Source organism: Macrobrachium rosenbergii, chromosome 25, assembly GCF_040412425.1.
Source record: "Macrobrachium rosenbergii isolate ZJJX-2024 chromosome 25, ASM4041242v1, whole genome shotgun sequence".
Lineage (NCBI taxonomy): Eukaryota > Metazoa > Arthropoda > Malacostraca > Decapoda > Palaemonidae > Macrobrachium > Macrobrachium rosenbergii.
In genome coordinates this window covers 14,809,889-14,830,915 of record NC_089765.1, presented here as the reverse complement: position 1 = coordinate 14,830,915, position 21,027 = coordinate 14,809,889, and the positions used below count along the sequence as shown (strand labels likewise).

At 37.7% G+C, this 21,027-nt stretch overlaps 1 protein-coding gene across 3 annotated transcripts; it reads left to right on the top strand.

Annotated features, from left to right (window-relative positions):
• Positions 1-1,835: 1,835 nt before the first annotated feature.
• On the top strand, positions 1,836-20,916 carry LOC136852351 (beta-alanyl-dopamine/carcinine hydrolase-like). 3 transcript variants are annotated; one of them, XM_067126925.1, is made up of 8 exons: positions 1,836-1,909; positions 14,209-14,559; positions 15,037-15,234; positions 17,125-17,229; positions 18,408-18,642; positions 19,278-19,515; positions 20,155-20,351; positions 20,528-20,916. In XM_067126925.1, exons 2-8 carry the CDS (start codon positions 14,470-14,472, stop codon positions 20,629-20,631), a joined length of 1,167 nt encoding a protein of 388 aa, XP_066983026.1. In that variant the 5' UTR covers positions 1,836-1,909; positions 14,209-14,469; the 3' UTR covers positions 20,632-20,916. The 3 variants fall into 3 exon arrangements, with proteins under 3 accessions (XP_066983026.1, XP_066983029.1, XP_066983027.1); XM_067126928.1 differs by lacking the exon at positions 1,836-1,909 and adding an exon at positions 1,954-2,147; XM_067126926.1 differs by lacking the exon at positions 1,836-1,909 and adding an exon at positions 13,060-13,223.
• Positions 20,917-21,027: the final 111 nt, after the last annotated feature.

Below are 21,027 nucleotides of genomic sequence, written 5' to 3'. Positions count from 1 at the left end.
GAATCATCGAGTAGGATGCCGAGGGATTGAGAAAGCACAAAAGACCGTCGAATCGAGGAAAGAAGATAATTGGTGAACGTAGTTTTGGAGATTTTGGGAAAAACGAGTTTCCAGCAAACGCCTGACTCAATGACTCAATCGTCCGGGTCGAGAGCGAAAGAGATACAAATAATTTTGAAGTTGACACCGATCTATTAGTCTAGGAAATACCCAGGTGTGGTAGGTGCATAATCCTGTCTCAAGACGAAACGAGCATCTATGTCTATATATATATATATATATATATATATATATATATATATATATATATATATATATATATATATATATATGTTATGTGCACAACAACGATATTCTCCATTTTTTTAGACTCGTGATCAGTCTAGCTAGTGACCAGACTCTTTGCTATCTGGTGCTTATTCAAGTACTGAGCTGTCAAGCACTGGAGATCAACAACAATCAGCCATATCTCGTTAATTCCTGTATTTACACTTCGCTAGCTGGTTTATCATTGAAGTGGGAGAGATGATAGCAGGCTGATTGTTCTGACAACATCAGAAGTGCCTTGTGGGATGAGGGAACTTGCTAAATCAGGGAAGCCACGATACGACGCAATCCAGGCGCCTTCCTGGTAACAGGTGGTGTCCAAATCCTCACGTTTTATCTGGTCAGTTCTCTCTAACTGTAATCAGAGCGATTCGTATTTCATGGCTTCAATTGCTGCTTACTCATTTGTCCTGCTATTTCAGAAGGTTTCACAGAGATGGCACCTTCTGTAGCTCTGTAGCAGAGAAGAAACTGGCAGATGCGATGACGCCATGTAGGCAATCCAGTCACAGAATGGAAAGGTACCGAGTGTTTTTTTTTTTCTGAAATTCAGCTCTACTACGGAGGAAGAGTGACTAATATGGTTACTCAGGGGTGCAAGGTTTGTATGAACGAAAGATAAGTGTTTGAGAAACGTGTGAAAAGCATAACTGTTCCCTTGAACAAGGATAAAATGGGAAAGGGGTATTGCAGGATAAAAAGAGCAATTAAGGCAGAATTAGAGCTATATGCAGTATCATGGGCATAAGCAAGGGTGGACAAGAATATTTTAAGAGTGGTTGCTTTGATAGTGATGGAAAACTGCAGAGACTAGTGGAAGAAAGCCTGCAAGTGCTTGCAAGAGTAGAGAATGGAAAGGGAATTCGAGCAAGAAAATATTGTGAGGGGAAATGGGAAGTAGTTGATGGTAAAGAGAAAGTTGATATATATTGTTGAAGAATGGACTAATAAATTCTAATATCTTGCCAAACTGTTTAAGAATGTACACAAGGAGATTATTTATCATCTCCAGGGACATCCTCTGATAAACTGACGTACTCATGTCACTGGGTACGTAAATTTTGCTTATTGTACTACTTAACTCTCTCTCTCTCCCGGAGGACGTGCGCAATTTCCAACATCGTGCATATGCGTTGCACTGATACAGCACCACCTATCAGTAACTAATTCAGCTTTCTTATCTCTCTCTCTTTCTCTCTCTCTCTCTCTCGCCGTCTATAAAACCAATAAATTTCTCCCAAGATCCCGAAAATATAAAAACTGGTCTATAATTGTGACCTACACTCACTTCTTTAAAGGTGTCACTTACATTTAACTGGGTCGCTTCAGAAGCAAATATGGACGTGTTATTTGAAGATGAAGTTTGTGTAAACCAATTACCCATCTCTCTCTCTCTTCCCTCCCCTCCCCTCTCTCTCTCCCCCTCTCTCTCTCTCCCCCTCTCTCTCTCTCCCCTCCCCTCTCTCTCTCTCTCTCTCTCTCTCTCTCTCTCTCTCACCGTGAGACAGGTAAGCGAGGCTGGGTTAATACCGGGCCCGCATTCTAACTTGGATCCTCCTTCGCTCCGCTCCTAACTGACTAGGTAAGTACTGCTGAATTTGCTTGTAAGACTGCCTTCCGTTCTCCAGTCGCTTTTCGCTTGCTTGAAACTTCCAAGACATTAAATAAACTTCTAGAAAACATCTGATTATCTTCGGGATTTCTCCCTTTCGAAGCGTACTCATAAACACCAGTTAGTAATTGAAGAAGGGCTGTTCATCTCGAATAAGTTCGCGAGAGCGCTGATCGTCTCGGACCTGACAAGCAACACTTGCATTCAGGTCATATTTCGTTTCTCTTTAAAATCACCCTGGGGGGGTTTTCGAATTTATTTTACTTCAACGTGAAGCGGCATATTTGACTTCAGATCATTTTTCTTTTTACAGCGGTTCAGTGTTTACGTTTATGCAGTCGATGAATTCCATTAGCAACAGTCCCTTGACCTACTAAAGGCTGCCCAAGATAATATTCTCCACGTTGGACTACGAACAAAAGCTTTCGGTGTCATACTTTAAACCCAAGACACGTTTTTGTTCACTCATGGGACTTTTCATCCTCCAAGAGAGACTGATGCGTAAATAGATAGATAGACTGACAGATGGAGCCAGGAGCAGTTGCTCATGTATCACTCCTGAGAATTGATGAGGCCTAAAGATGACTACGAATTTGCACGTCTTGCGATGCGTGGCTTTTGTTACCAGGACATGAAAGGCCCACGTACGGGAAAAATTCTTTTCCTGTTTTCCAGGGATCCCCCAGAATAATTTTTTGGTCACTTTTACTATCTTTTTTTTTTTTTTCAATTTTGAAAGAATACTCAGGGGTGTGTTCCCTTCTGCTACAAGTATTTAGCTCTGAGCAATAGCGAGACAAGTGGTCGATGTTTAACTATGCTGGAACTTCACTTATCGTGCTCAGATGTCGGCTATCTTTCAGTATTTCAGAAGTTCTTCTTTTGTTAATGTTGGTTGAATGAAATTTACGTTTCCCCTTAATTACATTCATTTAGTCTTTAAACTGTATAACTTTTCCACCTTTCAATGGGTAGCAATGACCGAGTCTTTATTTTAAAAGGCACATCGTCAAATTCGTGGACTTAGAATTTCACTTGTACTATGGGCATTCAGAAATTTTATAAGTTCACAAGTCTGGGTTTTCACAGTCACCTCTCCACACATCTCGCACACTCCCTGCGCTCATGCCTTTTTCTAACCGACTCTGCTTCCAGAGCCTTCATATATATGGGTATGGGTTCGATGCCTAAATCTGGTATAATTTTCCCTATCTTCGTCCAGATAGGCTTCCCTTTTCCATTAATGTTTCACGTTTAATTGTCTATGCAGTTCGTTCGATGGCTGTTATCGAGTTAACGTTATGGTGTGCGAGAGGTCACCGGGCGAGGTCAAGATCTAAATTAGTTCATCTTTTTGCCCAGCGCAGTGCGGGTAAACACTTTTTAGTCACCGGCGACGAACGGTTAAACTCGGCATCTGTTATACATAGTTTTTTGTTAACGTCTGTCTGTTTTTGCTGTCTCTGTCTTTATCAGTGATTTTATGTATGCCCTTGTGCGTATATCAAAGTACTTAGTTTATTCAATTATAGACTCGTTTCTATTATATATATATATATATATATATATATATATATATATATATATATATATATATATATATATATACAAACAGCGGTGGCCACAACCAGATATATATCATTGGGGAGGCGGACATAAAGACTTGTTTTAAAAAGGGCCAATTTATTCCCGACGTTTCGTTAACGGCTTCATTACATTTTCCAGGGCTGTACAAAATAAAGAACAAATTACAAAAAGGCGATAAATTTAAATTTTCAAAAAAATTAGGATTGCACAATGGATTACAATTAAAAAAAAAATAGAAGGGACAATTAAAAAGGACAACATAAAAAACAAAACAAAATCTCACTAAAAAAAAATATATATATATACAATATAAAAAAATAATAAAAAGTAAGCAGATCTGGACCAACCTCTTCAGTGGCAATGTTAAAACTGGACTGAAAACGAAAGACTAAGAGAGGTACAGTGTGCCGGCAGAGGTCTGGCTGTTTAACAAGGGGACGAGTCGTTCAATCATTAAGGATTCCAAAATGGTCAATTCATGGCTGCTTGAAGCTCGCCCTAAAACAGAAGAATCCTTATTTTCAATTGAAGTTTTACACATCCTGGAACGATTTCTGACGTTCGAAAACTCTGGGTTTGTAATTTTACTGCCTGTCCTATAGCTTACGCCACGATGAGAGTCTATGCGTGCCTTCAGAAGCCTCCTGGTGGATCCAATGTAAGTTCCTAAATTACATTTAGGACACGTATAGCTATTACACACATCCGGAGGACATATAAGGGCATAAACGATCTTTGTACTTAAACCAAGACCCGATGGTGAGATGACTGACAGGTATCAGGTGGACCTTAATGGCTCCAAACTTACTTTGGATCTGTTGTAAAAAGCTTTTTCTAGAAGTATTATCAAATAAAAACGGAAATTTAGCATAAAAATTCAATTTAGGAACACTGTAAATTGTAGGTTTGAGGGAGAAGTATTTGTCTAGAAGCGTGCGGAGTATCGTGTGCAATGCTAATTTTTTTTTTAATTTAAATTTATAGCCTTTTTGTAATTTATGTTATTTATTTTGTACAGCCCTCGAAAATGTAATGAAGCCATTACGAAACGTCGGGAATAAATTGACAATTTTTAAAACAAGTCTTTATGTCCGCCTCCCCATTGATATATATATATATATATATATATATATATATATATATATATATATATATATATATATATATATATATATATATATATATATATATTACTAAAAGGACCTCATTCAAACTGGATGGTATTTAATGGAGTTTTATTCAAAAAGTTACAAGCTTTCTTGGACAAACAGTCCACATTATCATATCCGTACAATGAGCAAACGCATAGTCCGGCTGTATTTATATCTGTGTGCTGGGTACTTTTAATCCTATAATCGCCTAGCTCTTCCTGTGTGACCTCCACCCTCTCTTGACCTTGGTCTTTCTCTGATCCCTGGTTCCAGATGTCCGTTTTCCGTGCGTTCTCTTGCGTTTTTTCTTCGTTTCCTTGCTACTGTGGAGTATATGATTTTTCTAGATATGCTGTCTTCAAAGCCGTTTCCGGTGTTCCCTGCCATCGTGTTGTTGGCGCAAGTTATGAAGGCATTCTCTACAACCAGTCTAGATGTTTTGTTGGTGTTCCTGTACAGAAAACTCATATTTTCCCAGTCTATTGTGTGATCATTTTCCCAACAGTGTTTGGCAACTGCCGACGTCTGATTATAATGCCTTATGTTCTGCAGATGTTGTTTGCTTCGCTCTTTACATGATTTGCCAGTTTCGCCATAGTACCCTTCTTCACAGTCTAGACACGCTGCCATATAAACCCCCTCTAATCTCTTCCCCTCTACCGACTTTTTGTTTCTAACTATTTTATTCCTAATGGTGTTTTTTAGCTGCCTATCAATTTGAAATTATTTAGCTTCCTGTTGATGGGTGCAATGAGTTGTTGTCCGGAACTGTAATTATTTTCTTTCCTACCAAATGTTCCTTTTCAATCCTTTCCCTCTCCCAAAATAGTTTTTCCTTGCTTTGATATGTGCCCACTCCCACCAATACTTAGGGTAGCCTAATCTCCTAAAACTCTCCCTCAGGTAATCCAACTCTTCGTCTAAAAAAATTCGGGACTGCAAATCCTATAAGCCCTGATGCCAACCCTGTCATTAATCCTATTTTTATTTCTTTCCTATGACTGGAGAACCTATGTATGTATGAATTGGTGTGTGTCTTCTTCCTATATACCTTGAATTTTAAATTCTCCCCTACCCTCTTGACCAGGACATCCAAGAAAGGAATTTCTCCTTCCTTCTCTTCTTCTAATGTGAACTTGATGTGTTCATTTAGTTTATTTATGTTTTCTAAAAACTTGTGTAGATCTTCCCTTTCTCCCTTGTAAATGATGACATCTTGATCATTTACAAGGGAGAAAGGGAAGATCTACACAAGTTTTTAGAAAACATAAATAAACTAAATGAACACATCAAGTTCACATTAGAAGAAGAGAAGGAAGGAGAAATTCCTTTCTTGGATGTCCTGGTCAAGAGGGTAGGGGAGAATTTAAAATTCAAGGTATATAGGAAGAAGACACACACCAATTCATACATACATAGGTTCTCCAGTCATAGGAAAGAAATAAAAATAGATTAATGACAGGGTTGGCCATCAGGGCTTATAGGATTTTGCAGTCCCGAATTTTTAGACGAAGAGTTGGATTACCTGAGGGAGAGTTTTAGGAGATTAGGCTACCCTAAGTATTGGTGGGAGTGGGGCACATATCAAAGCAAGGAAAACTATTTTGGGGAGAGGGAAAGGATTGAAAAGGAACATTTGGTAGGAAAGAAAATAATTACAGTTCCGGACAACAACTCTATTGCACCCATCAACAGGAAGCTAAATAATTTCAAATTGATAGGCAGCTACAAAAACACCATTAGGAATAAAATAGTTAGAAACAAAAAGTCGGTAGAGGGGGAAGAGATTAGAGGGGGGTTTATATGGCAGCGTGTCTAGACTGTGAAGAAGGGTACTATGGCGAAACTGGCAAATCATGTAAAGAGCGAAGCAAACAACATCTGCAGAACATAAGGCATTATAATCAGACGTCGGCAGTTGCCAAACACTGTTGGGAAAATGATCACACAATAGACTGGGAAAATATGAGTTTTCTGTACAGGAACACCAACAAAACATCTAGACTGGTTGTAGAGAATGCCTTCATAACTTGCGCCAACAACACGATGGCAGGGAACACTGGAAACGGCTTTGAAGACAGCATATCTAGAAAATCATATACTCCACAGTAGCAAGGAAACGAAGAAAAACGCAAGAGAACGCACGGAAAACGGACATCTGGAACCAGGGATCAGAGAAAGACCAAGGTCAAGAGAGGGTGGAGGTCACACAGGAAGAGCTAGGCGATTATAGGATTAAAAAGTACCCAGCACACAGATATAAATACAGCCGGACTATGCGTTTGCTCATTGTACGGATACTTGATAATGTGGACTGTTTGTCCAAGAAAGCTTGTAACTTTTTGAATAAAAACTCCATTAAATACCATCCAGTTTGAATGAGGTCCTTTAGTAATTCTACTAATGCACAGAACAATTGTGTATGTGATAAAGTTATATATATATATATATATATATATATATATATATATATATATATATATATATATATATATATATATATATATATATATATATATATATATATATATATATATATATATATATATATATATACAGAAGGACAGGGTGACAAGGAGATAGCCGGTCATCAAAAGGTGATACATTTATTGCCGACGCGTTTCGTAACAACATAGTTACATCATCAAGGCTAAAAGAGAAAACAACACAAATTAAAAACACATGGAATATAACTTTGACTTTAAGAGTCTCAACAAATTATACCAAACTTACATTAAAACAAAACAAGATTTAAAAAGCACCTGCTAGACTAAAGGCTGAAGGCTTTATGATTCGGAAAACGGCTCAAGCCAGAAACAACTGTATAGAGGTGGTGTGATTGTTCAACTTGGCCACTAACTGCTTAATAAATAATGACTCTAAGATAAGCAGTTCGTGTAAACGGCTTGTTTGGCCCAAGACAGAGAAGTCAGAATTGTTAATGCTGGTGTTACAAATTTTTGTGTGATTTCTGATATTAGAAAATTCGGGATTGGACAATCTGCAGCCAGTACGATGGCTGACACCATTATGTGAATCAGCTCTGACCTTGAGCAATCGCTTAGTCGAACCTACGTAAGTCCCCAAATTACATCTGGGGCAAGTATATTTATATACGACTGAGGATTGCAATAATGGGCAGATTTTGTCTTTAAATTTAAAAAGTGATCCTATTGTAAGGGGATTCTTCGGAATTAAAATAACTTGCAACATATTAAAGTGTTTTTCAATTGCAGACTTGAGATTCCTTCTAAATTTGTCATCTTGGATGTATGGAATACTGGCATACAGTTTCTTTCGTGGAACAGTGCTTATGGAAGGGGAGTCTGATAGTTTCTTATTTAGAAAATTCTTGCAATGTCTGAAGAAAACATGTGAGGGAAACCAGTTATCGGTAAAATATTTATACAAGAACAAAATTTCTTTATGATATGAATCCCAGGAAGAGGTTAGAGTGTAAGCCCGATGAAACAGGGTAAAAATTGAATTGAGTTTAAAATGATAAAAACAAGCACTATAAAAGTTTGAACCCAGACCTGAGAAAGTCTTTTTTCTAAAAACGGAAGTGTTAAAACTATTACCATGTCGAAACACCAAAACATCCAAAAATGGCAATCGATCGTTCTCCTCCGTCTCTAATGTAAACTTGATATTCGGATGTAATTCATTAATGTACGAGAGCAACTGGTCAGCATGGAAAGCTGATTTAAAGAGAACAAAGGTGTCATCAACAAACCGTTTATACACAAGAGGATAAAAAGCAAGGGGGCAATTTTCCAACATGTCCTCCTCCAGGGAGCACATAAAAATATTGGAAAACGTAGGACCGAGGGGTGATCCCATTGCCATACCGTCAACCTGTTTGTACAAACAATCATTAAAAATAAAGGCAGTGTCCAGCACTGCTAACTGCAACAATTTCTTAAAATAGCAACGATCTCAGTTAAAATAAGTATCACTGGGTTCAATAAAAATTTTATCTAAAATAACCTCGATTGTTTCTTCTACTGGGACATTTGTGAATAAGGATTCCACATCGTAACTGGTCATATACAAGTCAGAGTCTTGACATAAAACATATGATTTAAATTCTTCAGAGTTTTTTAAGGTATGTTGATTAGAAGTAAACGGCTCAAGCATAGGAACTAGGTATTTGGCTAGTTTATAATTGGGAGCATGAATTGATGACAGTATTGGTCTCAATGGGGTTCCCTCTTTGTGAGTTTTAGGTAGACCATAAATGACTCCAAAGGATGTACCTGAGCAATATAAATCTTCGTAGGTGTCTTTGTTAATGATATTCTTAGTATTAAGTTCTTTTAAAAATCTATTGATTCTGTCTTCAACTTTAAATATATGTTTACATTCAGGTTTACCAATTTTCTGAAATATTTTACCGATAACTGGTTTCCCTCACATGTTTTCTTCAGACATTGCAAGAATTTTCTAAATAAGAAACTATCAGACTCCCCTTCCATAAGCACTGTTCCACGAAAGAAACTGTATGCCAGTATTCCATACATCCAAGATGACAAATTTAGAAGGAATCTCAAGTCTGCAATTAAAAAACACTTTGATATGTTGCAAGTTATTTTAATTCCAAAAAATCCCCTTACAATAGGATCACTTTTTAAATTTAAAGACAAAATCTGCCCATTATTGCAATCCTCAGTCGTATATAAATATACTTGCCCCAGATGTAATTTGGGGACTTACGTAGGTTCGACTAAGCGATTGCTCAAGGTCAGAGCTGATTCACATAATGGTGTCAGCCATCGTACTGGCTGCAGATTGTCCAATCCCGAATTTTCTAATATCAGAAATCACACAAAAATTTGTAACACCAGCATTAACAATTCTGACTTCTCTGTCTTGGGCCAAACAAGCCGTTTACACGAACTGCTTATCTTAGAGTCATTATTTATTAAGCAGTTAGTGGCCAAGTTGAACAATCACACCACCTCTATACAGTTGTTTCTGGCTTGAGCCGTTTTCCGAATCATAAAGCCTTCAGCCTTTAGTCTAGCAGGTGCTTTTTAAATCTTGTTTTGTTTGAATGTAAGTTTGGTATAATTTGTTGAGACTCTTAAAGTCAAAGTTATATTCCATGTGTTTTTAATCTGTGTTGTTTTCTCTTTTAGCCTTGATGATGTAACTATGTTGTTACGAAACGCGTCGGCAATAAATGTATCACCTTTGATGACCGGCTATCTCCTTGTCACCCTGTCCTTGTGTGTGCTGTGGCCCTTGATGCCAACGTATTCTGTCTTATATATATATATATATATATATATATATATATATATATATATATATATATATATATATATATATATATATATATATATATATATATATTAGAGAGAGTTACTGCCTGGTGTGTATGAGAAAGGTCCCACTTGCACAAAATCCGCAATAGGCCCACCCAAATTTGGAAACGTAGCCGGAGGAATCAAATGAAAGAAATATTTCGAGGGAATAAAATATCACATCTTTGAAACGTCGTTGCATTTATTCGCGTTAATGAGGAACGACAAAAAAAAAAAAAAAAAAAAAACTATGACTTTTCAATAATCTTGATACTAAAAATGAGTACTCTAAAAATAGAAAAAAAAATGAGAGTCACTCTGATGAGGAAAGCGATGTTGCCATTACTAATCAGTTTCCAAGTTTTATTAAAACTGTTCGATAATAACATCAGGTGTAACGGCTTCAAGACACTCATATACGTAGCAAAAGAAAGTTCTGACGTATTTCAACAGCTGAAACACTTCTACCAACGTGCATATTGAAAAAAAAAGTGGGGAAAGAGCGTTCTAATGAACCTTACGACATCGAGCCAACAGCTGCGGAGTGACATCTGTGATGTAGGCGGTCGATAACCTTGTGGATTGCGAATGTTCTAGCCTCAGGGTGATAAGCAAGTGTTTAATGTAATGGTGGTGAAACCTGATATAAACGTTAATGGGCTGGTTTTAAGGCATATTGAGAAACTGGTCTATTTATATGTGGGCCTCTTTTTTTTAATATATATATATATATATATATATATATATATATATATATATATATATATATATATATATATATATATATATATATGAAACCTGATATAAACGTTAATGGGCTGGTTTTAAGGCATATTGAGAAACTGGTCTATTTATATGTGGGCCTCTTTTTTAATAATATATATATATATATATATATATATATATATATATATATATATATATATATATATATATATATATATATATATATATATATAAGACAGAATACGTTGGCATGCAAGGGTTACAGCACACAGTGCTGTGCACTGTAGGCATTACTTCTTTACTGTACCTCCGTTCATATTCTCTTTCTTACACCTAGCTTTCCACCCTCTCTAACAATCGATCCATAATGCAACTGCTTTGAGGTTTTCCTCTTGTTGCACTTCTCAAACCTTTTATTGTCAATTTCCGTTTCAGCGCTGGATGACCTCATAGGTCCCAGTGATTGGGCTTTGGCCGAAACTCTATATTCAGTTCAATTCAGTTCAACAGAAAGGAAACTAAGAAAGTTAAATTCAGAAACCTCTCCAACCCTAGATCTTTAGGATGACTTTTAAGAAACTCCTTGACCTTGGGATCAACGCACAGATAAGGATTCCCAACTCCCGGTTCTGAAACGTTCGTCTGTGGAATCTGGGGCGATGTGGGGAATTCCCAGATAGGAAATATTAAAAGCTTGCGTGGATTCTCAACGGGGACTTATTTGTCATGCTGTACACACACACACACTCACACATATATATGTGTGTATATATATATATATATATATATATATATATATATATATATATATATATATATATATATATATATATATATATATATATTATATATATATATTTGTATATGTATATATATGCATATAATATAATAAACATATATAGATATATAAATATATATATGCATATATATACACATATACTCTACTTATACATACATTATATACACACATATACATATATATTATATATATTCACATATATTTATACACACACACACATATATATATATATATATATATATATATATATATATATATATATATATATATATATATAGTTGCTAGATTTTGATTCCCAGGAATCTGGTCCTCATCAGGAACAGCCAAATAAGTCGCTTAGTTTTTGTTTTAAAAGAATAATTATATTTCAGATGAAGAATGCGACAACTGTCATGCAAGCGGTTGTTCCCTCGCTGTTTCATACGGATTATTACCGAAGATCCTTAAGACGAACGTACCCTTAAGACCGGTGGTTGCTTCTTACAACACCCCGTCTTATCATCTTCTTCTATTTTAGCGAAATTCTTAGCGCCCTCTTTAAGCGCTGTAAAGGACGCTACTCATTCTCTAAAATAAACTCATACGAATTAGTTAGTGGCTTAAAGCATTTGAATATACCTCGAAATCATTTTTTAGGCAGTTTTGAAACTGAATCTTTATTTACGAACATGCCTCTTCATGGAACCGTTGCCATAGCAGTGAATGAAATGTACAGGGATTGGAACACTTTCAGAAATTCGCCTGGGAATAAGTTCCAGACACTTTTGGAACTTCATGTTTAATGATGAGTTGTATCTACAATTAGATGGGGTCACAATGGGTAGCCCAATTTCATTTGAAACCTTTGCTCCCTCTATAAGCGATTTGTAGATGATACTATTTTAACTTTTGAAAATAAACAACTGGCTAATAGTTTTCTCCACTACCTAAATAGCAAACATGAAGATATAAAATTTACTTTAGATAGGGAGGTGAATGATAAGATGCCATTTTTAGATATTTTCATCGACAAATCCGAGAGTTAATTCTCTGTTGACAGAGAACCCACTTTTTCAGGATTGGGTTTGAGTTTTTTCAGTCACTGTCCAAACATTTTCAAATAAAATGCAATTAACGCTGTGATCTCCAAGGCTTATCAATTATGCTTCAATTTTGCTTTGTTTCTTGAAGGGATGGAATTCTCGGTACAATTTTTCGCAAATAATAATGGTTATCCAACCAGTTCGGTCTTTAAACATATTAGGGTGTTTCTGGAAGGTATTTACAGTCCTGAAATGCCACATGTTGCAGTTCCTAACCTAGTTTTTTTGTATTGCAAATTGCCTCACATTGGTGAATCAATTAAGCAACTTGAACTGAAATACTGTTTTGAGAGATTTAACAATGACTTTACAATAAAAAGCCTACTACCTCTCAAAGATAAACTGCCTGATTCATTGCGTTCTGGTATTGTGTAGTATTATACATGCCCCAACTGCCAAGTGGGGTATTTGGGTACTTCCATGAAGGCGCTCAAAACGCCAGGTAGAGAGAGACAGAGACTGCGCAGTCGAGCAGCTATCTTCCTTCCGTGAACAGTGCAGTGATTGCAGTCAGGCAAGACCAAATATAAGGGATTTTAGTTGTAGATTCTTGTTCAAAATGGTCTCATTTGAGGATTTTAGAATCTTTATATATATATATTCACAAACTTAAGCCACAACTCAACCAAGGTCAGTCATCCTTTCCTTTATCTATAATCTACTGATTTTCTATCCGCTCCCCTCCCCCCCTGCCCCCACCAGTTCCTCGTTGGACGAGTCGGTAGAGTTCTCGGCTAGCATTCTGCTAGGCCCGAGTTCGAGTCTCCGGCCGGCCAGTGAAGAATTAGAGAAATTCATTTCTCGGTATAATGTGGTTCGGATTCCACAATAAGCTGTAGGTCCCGTTGCTAGGTAAGCAATTGGTTCTTAGCCACGTAAAATAAGTCTTATCCTTCCAGTCATTAGGCTAATTTATCCATTGTGTGATTTTTCTTTTCGTGTTTGCCTTTTTTTAATGTTTCTTAGTCCTGTGTTTTTTTTTATGTTTTTTTTTATTTTTTCTCGTCTTGAGTTTGTTTTTTCTTAGTTTTATTGGCTATTGTAACTCACTGAATTGTATTAAGTTTTAAGTCGCTATGTTTTCTTTTCTGAGTAGTGTGGTTTTTTTTTATGGTAGCGTAGTTTATCAAAAATATTCTCGAGTGTGACCTTTCTTTGATTTGTATTTTACTAGTATAAAGTTTTATGTTTTGCCTCTTATTTTAGGTCGATAGTGGCTTAGTGTGTTCGAGCCGAAACGTCCCAGTGGAGTAAACATGTTGAGACATAGCTCTTGTTGGGCTGTTCCTGATGAGGATCATATATATATATATATATATATATATATATATATATATATATATATATATATATATATACACAGTATATATATTCCCAGAGGAATGACTTACGGTTATCAGCAAGTGTCTGTCTATACTGAGAATCTTTTCCTGACATTCTTATGACCCTTACCATCAGAAAAACAGATTTATAAGAAAAGATACAAAGACGAATACTAACAATAATTATTGTCCGCCACACCAACTGTCCACGTGTGTAACATAATTAAATCCAAAGAGCAGAACTATATGAAAACCAAGCTCGGTTCTAATGTCTGCCTCCCTCCATGTTTCAGGATCACTAGGACAAACTGACATTCGGAAAATAGCAACAGATTTTACGCGCCTTCGTTTCTCTCTCTCTCTCGTCGACCTCCCTACTTCCTAAAGGCCCTTCCTGACCTCGTCCTCTCCTATATGAACGCCGAGTAATTCCTCAGGAAGGCCTACCTACTCTTACTTGCCCAAAGAAACTCACCTCAAGAGTCTACAGCCGTCGAGGGCGTGATTCCTCTCCCGGATTTTATCTTTCGAACACTCGCTTAACTTCGGCCAAGATGCCTTCAGTTCCAGCCGATATTGGACGCAGGAATGCCCTGCCAGTGCTCTACACGAAGGGCACGTACTACGAAGTTGGCTTCGACGTGGTAAGACATTTTTTCTTTGTGTTTTGGTGTGGGTGGGACGGTGAACCACAGAATGGATCCGCGAAGTGAGCTAGTGCTAGTTTCGTCTGGGCGCGTTTGACCAAGGTCTTACTTTATGCAAGTTCTTCATGCAAATAAAACACTCCCAGTCGAATGTGTCAGGCTAATTTTATTGCTTTAAAGAATATATTCTATAGTGTCTTGAATTTTTCATATTTATGGTGGACCTTTCCTTGTCGATATTGCTTCAATCCACACTATGAGGAAATATACTAAAAAGCAGTGGAATTAAGTAAATTTTAAGCTAGTGTGAATGTTTGGGAGCATGTATATATTTTTCTTGTGTAATTTTGAAGGTTCCCCATAAACAATGCTCTTCTGAAACGTGGAAATATGTTTATCATGCTCCTGCTGTAACAGATTTTACTCCCAGTAAAATATCTGACAGATAAACGCTTCCCTTTCTTCTTCTTCCAGGGTAGGACATTCCGCGGAATCATCGAGGACTTCTTGAACACCTTTAAAGAACTGCACGAAAGTCTCCTGCCCGCCTACGAGACTCCCGAAGGGCGCGCTGCCTACGATCAGACGCTGGCATCTCTTCAGGAGAACTATCCTCACTACGTCAGGGAGCTCCAGGGAACGGCAGATGGCGCCCGTGTACCATTCCATCATGTGAGTCTCTCTCTCTCTCTCTCTCTCTCTCTCTCTCTCTCTCTCTCTCCTGATAAGCAGGTCAAGGGAAAAAGTCAGCTTTCGGGTATGATTCACATCAGTATTCATATGCAAAATTGACATATAGGTCGATCTAATGCATAGACTCACAAATCTGAGATATTAGCATTCGAATGGCTTATTGATATTTTCCTGCATATATTGAAGGACAGACAACTTAATGTCTTTTCTTGAGTCAATATTAAAAACAAATAGAAAATAAGACATTCTTTGCTAATAATTAAATTTATAACTCATGCTTTAGCACTCGAAGAAAGAGGTATAATTAATCCGATTCGTTTTTGTTTTTCCCGAATATTCTCTAGGCCTAATGCTAGGTTAGCGTAATCTAAAGGAATCTATCGTGTCTGCGTTATAAAAGATTACATCAGGTGCCTGTATCGTAAAAGAGACCTTAGGTTGAATAAATAAAACGATTAACTATATAATCAATGTCCATTACGGTTTTAATCCTTTTAGAATGCTTTATACACACATGTACGTTAACCCTATAGAATCGAAGCGCCACAGATGAACATACGCAACCTCGATACTGTATTTCCCTCGCGTTGCTTTTTTTTTTTTTCAAACAGAAAACTGAAAATTAGAACGTTTCGGCTGCTGCTATCATCTAGACGCGGCATGTAACATAACATAACATCTTGAAGGGCAGATAACATCTCGTTTAATTAGTGCTTCTCGCCTTGATTGCGACATGTAAATGAAGTTTCCAATTTCCGTTATGGACGACACCAAAACCAACACCACACCAACCGTCTCTCTCTCTCTCTCTCTCTCTCTCTCTCTCTCTCTCTCTCTCTCTCTCTCTCTCTCTCGCTAGATGGTCGTCAATATCGGGAAATTAAGAGCTCGCCTCTCTGTGCGCTGGAGTTCTGTAAACGAGAGGAAGAAGAGGAGCCATGTTAACATAGTATAGCAATGACGTTTTGATAACTTGCATACGAATTATGTATGTTATGAAGCCATTGATCTTGTAGCGAGTAATTCAGATGCGTTGGTCGATAGGTGCTTAATTACACGAGAATTTCGGGAATATTTTGTGGTATAAATATGAAGTTAGATACTTTTTACTTATATGAAGATACTTTTTATTTGTAAGAAGTTTCGATTGCATGTTTTTTTTTGTCCTGTCAAACTGTTCTTTGCGAATGCTTTTAGTTTCATTAGAGAGAGAGAGAGAGAGAGAGAGAGAGAGAGAGAGAGAGAGAGAGAGAGAGAGAGAGAGAGAGAGAGAGAGAGAGACGTAATTTGGGTGCAAAATGATGAACACGGGAGAAACGACATTGCTAACTATGGTTTCGCGGCACAGATTTATAAATAACAGGAAAGTTTGTGAAATACGGGAAAACGTATACATACTCCACCTCATACAAAGCATTAGAAATGCAAGATATTTGCTTCATTAAATAGTTTATGGGAAAGAAGGAACGCTAGATAGAGAGGCTTTTCAGTGACGTAACAATATCTGGTCATTTTGTTTTGATAAGCCAATAACAGGACAGAGACGAGCGAACTAAATTATGCTGAGGAAGAGTTTACTCGCGTGTTGAATCTCTCTCTCTCTCTCTCTCTCTCTCTCTCTCTCTCTCTCTCTCTCTCTCTCTCTCTCTCTCTCTCTCTCTCTCTCTCTCTCAAGTGGTGGATGATAACTGTGAAACACAGGAACCTGATTTCATCTTTCTGTAACGTAAATCGCGAATGTTTAGGCCTACGCACTGAAAAACTGTAATATAGAGACGAATGAACACAAGAATTAAAGTTGATAGGCCTAGTTTGATTTCTTAAAGCCAATTCATGGTTATTATATTATCTTTATCTTTCCTTTTACAGCTCATGCTGCTACACATGGACCAAATTGTACCAATGAACTCCGGACTACCGAGGTCAACTGGAACAAACGGATGTTCGTCAGTTTGTGTCAATCACGATGAACACGTACGTAACTTGATCAAGAAATCATTCAACTTTACCCTTAAAATTCTTTTAATACCATTTTCACTTCCTACTTATAAAAGTGATTTTGACTGAAGGCTACTTTTCTGACTTGGCAGAAAGGTTAAAATAACTGCAGACTAAATCATTTTGTATTTTTTTTTTTTGGGGGGGGGGCGACGTTTTTGTCAACTGGCGGAAGAGGAAGCCATATGAATGGCATTTAAGGTTATGGGAAGAGACTTCCTGGCCTGATGCCCTACTGAAGAATTATTAGGTCTTCGCCTCAATGAGATATATATATATATAATATATATATATATATATATATATATATATATATATATATATACATATATATATGTATGTATAATATGTATATATATATATATATATATATATATATATATATATATATATATATATATATATATATATATATATATATATATATATATATATATATATATATCACCAGCTTCTTATGAAGAATTTTTAGTGAAGTCAAGGTTAAGCTCAACATCATACTGAGATGTTAAAAGTTGTCAGATGGGAATTGAACCTTAGCCTTAACCTTTGAACTAAACAAGCTAGTAATTTCATATTTGGCAAGTGCGTTCCGTTAGTGAGGTTTAGGTCAAGGTCAAATCATATCATACTAGAAGGTTAAAGGGGTAATGGAACGAACCTTGGTAATACCTTTGAACTATGCAACATAGAAGCTTAATTCTTGTGCACAATCCAGCAATGAAGCTGATATGCAGTCTGAAGTCAAGGTCAAAATGATACTCTGAGGTCAAAGGTTAAATAGGAATTTAGCCTTGGCTATAATTCTTGAACTATATGCGATAAAGATCCCACATTTGACACAAGTAATCGCCTAATAATGCTGATGTACAGAGGGACGCCAAAGTTAAGGTATAGCGGTCAGACTAAGCGGTCACAGATCAGAATAATTTTGTACTGAGAGGTCACAGATCAAAATAATCTCGTACTGAGAGGTCACAGGTCAAAATAATCTCGTACTGAGAGGTCACAGATCAAAATAATCTCGTACTGAGAGGTCACAGGTCAAAATAATCTGGTATGTGCAGCCAAACTTCCAAATCTACCATTGATCCAATTTGCCACGAAGTTATTTTAGCAATAAAACTCCTAAGGACATCCTTCCATCCTTCCAGGTATTACTAGGACACACGGAGGACGCCTTACCAGAGACCCTAAACCACGCCTACATCGTCAGCGCCCACATCCACGAGGAGACGCCCCAGGGACGGTACGGCACCAAGAGCGAGGGCTTCACGGCCCTCTGCTACGCCGGACACCTTCCCGGGTTCTGCATGGGGTACAATCACCATGGCCTCGTCTTTTCCATCAACGTCATCAGCCCCCAGAAAGTCTTGGCTGGAAAGACGCGTAAGTGGAGATGTATGTCCGTTTGCCTGGAAAGGCAAGTAAGCGAAGATATATTGGCCTGCCTGGAAAGGCATGTAAGTAAAGATGTATTGGTCTGCCTGGAAAGGCACGTAAGCAAAAGACTTATTGGTCTGCCTGGAAATACATGTATGTGAAGACACATGAGTCTGCCTAGAAAGATGCGTAAGTAAAGACATATATCAGTCTGCCTGGAAAGGCACATAAGCAAAGACATGTTGGTCTGCCTGGAAATACATGTAAGTGAAGGCATATATCAGCCTGCCTGGAAAGACATGTAGGTAAAGACGCACATGAGTCTGCCTGGAAAGACGTGTAAGTAAAGACATAGATTAATCTGCCTGGAAAGGCACATACGCAAAGACTTATTGGTCTGCCTGGAAAGTCACATAAGAGAATATATATCAGTCTGCCTGGTAAGTAAGTGAAGGCCTACTGGTCTGCCTGGAAAGACACATAAGTGGAAACATACCAAGTAATTAAAGCCTTACGTTTGCTGTGGTACAGCTCTTATATAACAGACAGTTAGCACATCAGTCTATAGGCCTAATCCTTCTATAAAGCTTAGTTCCAGTTTCCTCCTGGAAAATCCTCAACGGCCACTTTTCACCTTCCAGCTCGTCACTTCCTGTGCCGCACCCTCCTGTCTGCGGAGACGATGATGGCCGCCCAAGAGATCCTGAGGGACAGGAACACGGGTTCTGCCGACGGCTTCAGCGTCAACATGAGCTTTATGAGACAGGAGGGAGACCACCTCTTCCACAATGCGGAAGTCGGACCGGCCGAGGATTGTGATGAGAGTCCCATATCAATTCTCACCATCAGCCCAGGGGAGCATCTCATTCACACAAACAAGTAAGGAGAAGAGGAAGATTTTCTTTTCATTTTCTCGTCTGGGTGGGAACTGACAGTGCTGTTATAGATCTAGGCATTGTCATGAGACAGTACGGTGCATTTTACTCAATAATCAGAATGAAATAAGATGCAGAGGTTTACATTTTGTTCTCTTGCCACTTCCATAACACATGAATGACCCTTGGCCACAAATGTGTCCCCAGAGTTTTGTGAACCGAGGTCACGTGAAGATATATTTGTGGGGGTACCTTTTTATATCTTATATAACAAGAGACAAAGAGACCGATTTTGGTAACACTGGCGTAGCTACTGAGAGGGGGCGTGGCTGGGACCCTTACCTACAGATGGGTGCCTAGAGTTTTGCGAACCAAGATCACATGAACATAATTTTGTGGGGAAGTTTTTTTTTATAGCTCTTAACCAGGTTTCGCACATAGGGACCAATTTTAGGTAACAGTGGCCTAGCTACTGAAAGAGGCAAGTCCCGCTCAGTATTTCACTTATTGCACTATCATTATTGCACCAATGACCCTGTTCTCTTATGTTCAAACATCCTTTCCTATCCTGACAAATATCCTGCTGAACTCCACCTCTAATTAAAGTCCTTTAACTACTGTGATAATGACCCCACTCCTTCAGGTACTTGCGCCTTGAAGTCCCTGAGGACGCAGGCCTCTGTATGGAGAGCAGCAACCACCGTCACGAGCGTGCTGCCGTCTGCGCCCCTCCAGAATCCAAGGAGGCCCTCTTGGCCCTTCTCTCAGATACCCACGACACCGAATACGCGTTCTTCAGGGAAGGAGGCGAGCCTGATTTCGTCAAAACCATTGCACTCGGTAAGGTCACTCGGAAATCACATTCGAGAACTGACGCTCTTGAAAGTTTTCATATTTAATTTAAAACAAAATGCATAAAAACTAAATCCTATACCATCTTAACACTGCCTGGAGATTGCTTAACAAATCAATCTATTATTTAAGGGATTTTAAAAGAGATTTACTTTCATTTTTAGGCATATTTGACCTCATAGACAAGACCTGGACCGTCTGGATGAAGAACCCACGTAACTACGATTGCCTCTTCTCCATTCCAATGCTCTTCAAGTGGGACAAATAAGAGACTGATTATCCGTTCGTTCCCTCCTCTTCGAGATGATTTATATATATATATATTTATACATATTTTCTTCATTATTTTATGTATGTTATTAACAGCCGTCCTTAGTGCGTAAAAGAATAAGACGTTAAATAAAATAATCAGCTTGGTTGTATTGATTTTTTAAGACTTACTTCACTTTGCAGCCAATAGTAAACTGAGACTTAATTTTTTTCTTCATTTGCACTTGAATTTTTTTTTGGACGTAAGTTAATCAAGTTTTGCTACATTAAAATGTCCACGCAATACTCATTCTTATTTTCCTGCTTATTGAAATCAAGAGGTATCGAGTTCCTTTTAAATTTAACACACAAACTACCAACAAGATTTAGCAGATAATCTTCCAACACTTTTTCT

Excerpts from the sequence above, each read along its gene's own strand:
- LOC136852351 (XM_067126925.1), top strand. The coding sequence starts at position 14,470 with ATGCCTTCAGTTCCAGCCGATATTGGACGCAGGAATGCCCTGCCAGTG. Across the intron at positions 15,235-17,124 it reads CCCGTGTACCATTCCATCAT|CTCATGCTGCTACACATGGA; the intron begins GTGAGTCTCTCT and ends TTCCTTTTACAG. Across the intron at positions 17,230-18,407 it reads GTGTCAATCACGATGAACAC|GTATTACTAGGACACACGGA; the intron begins GTACGTAACTTG and ends CCATCCTTCCAG.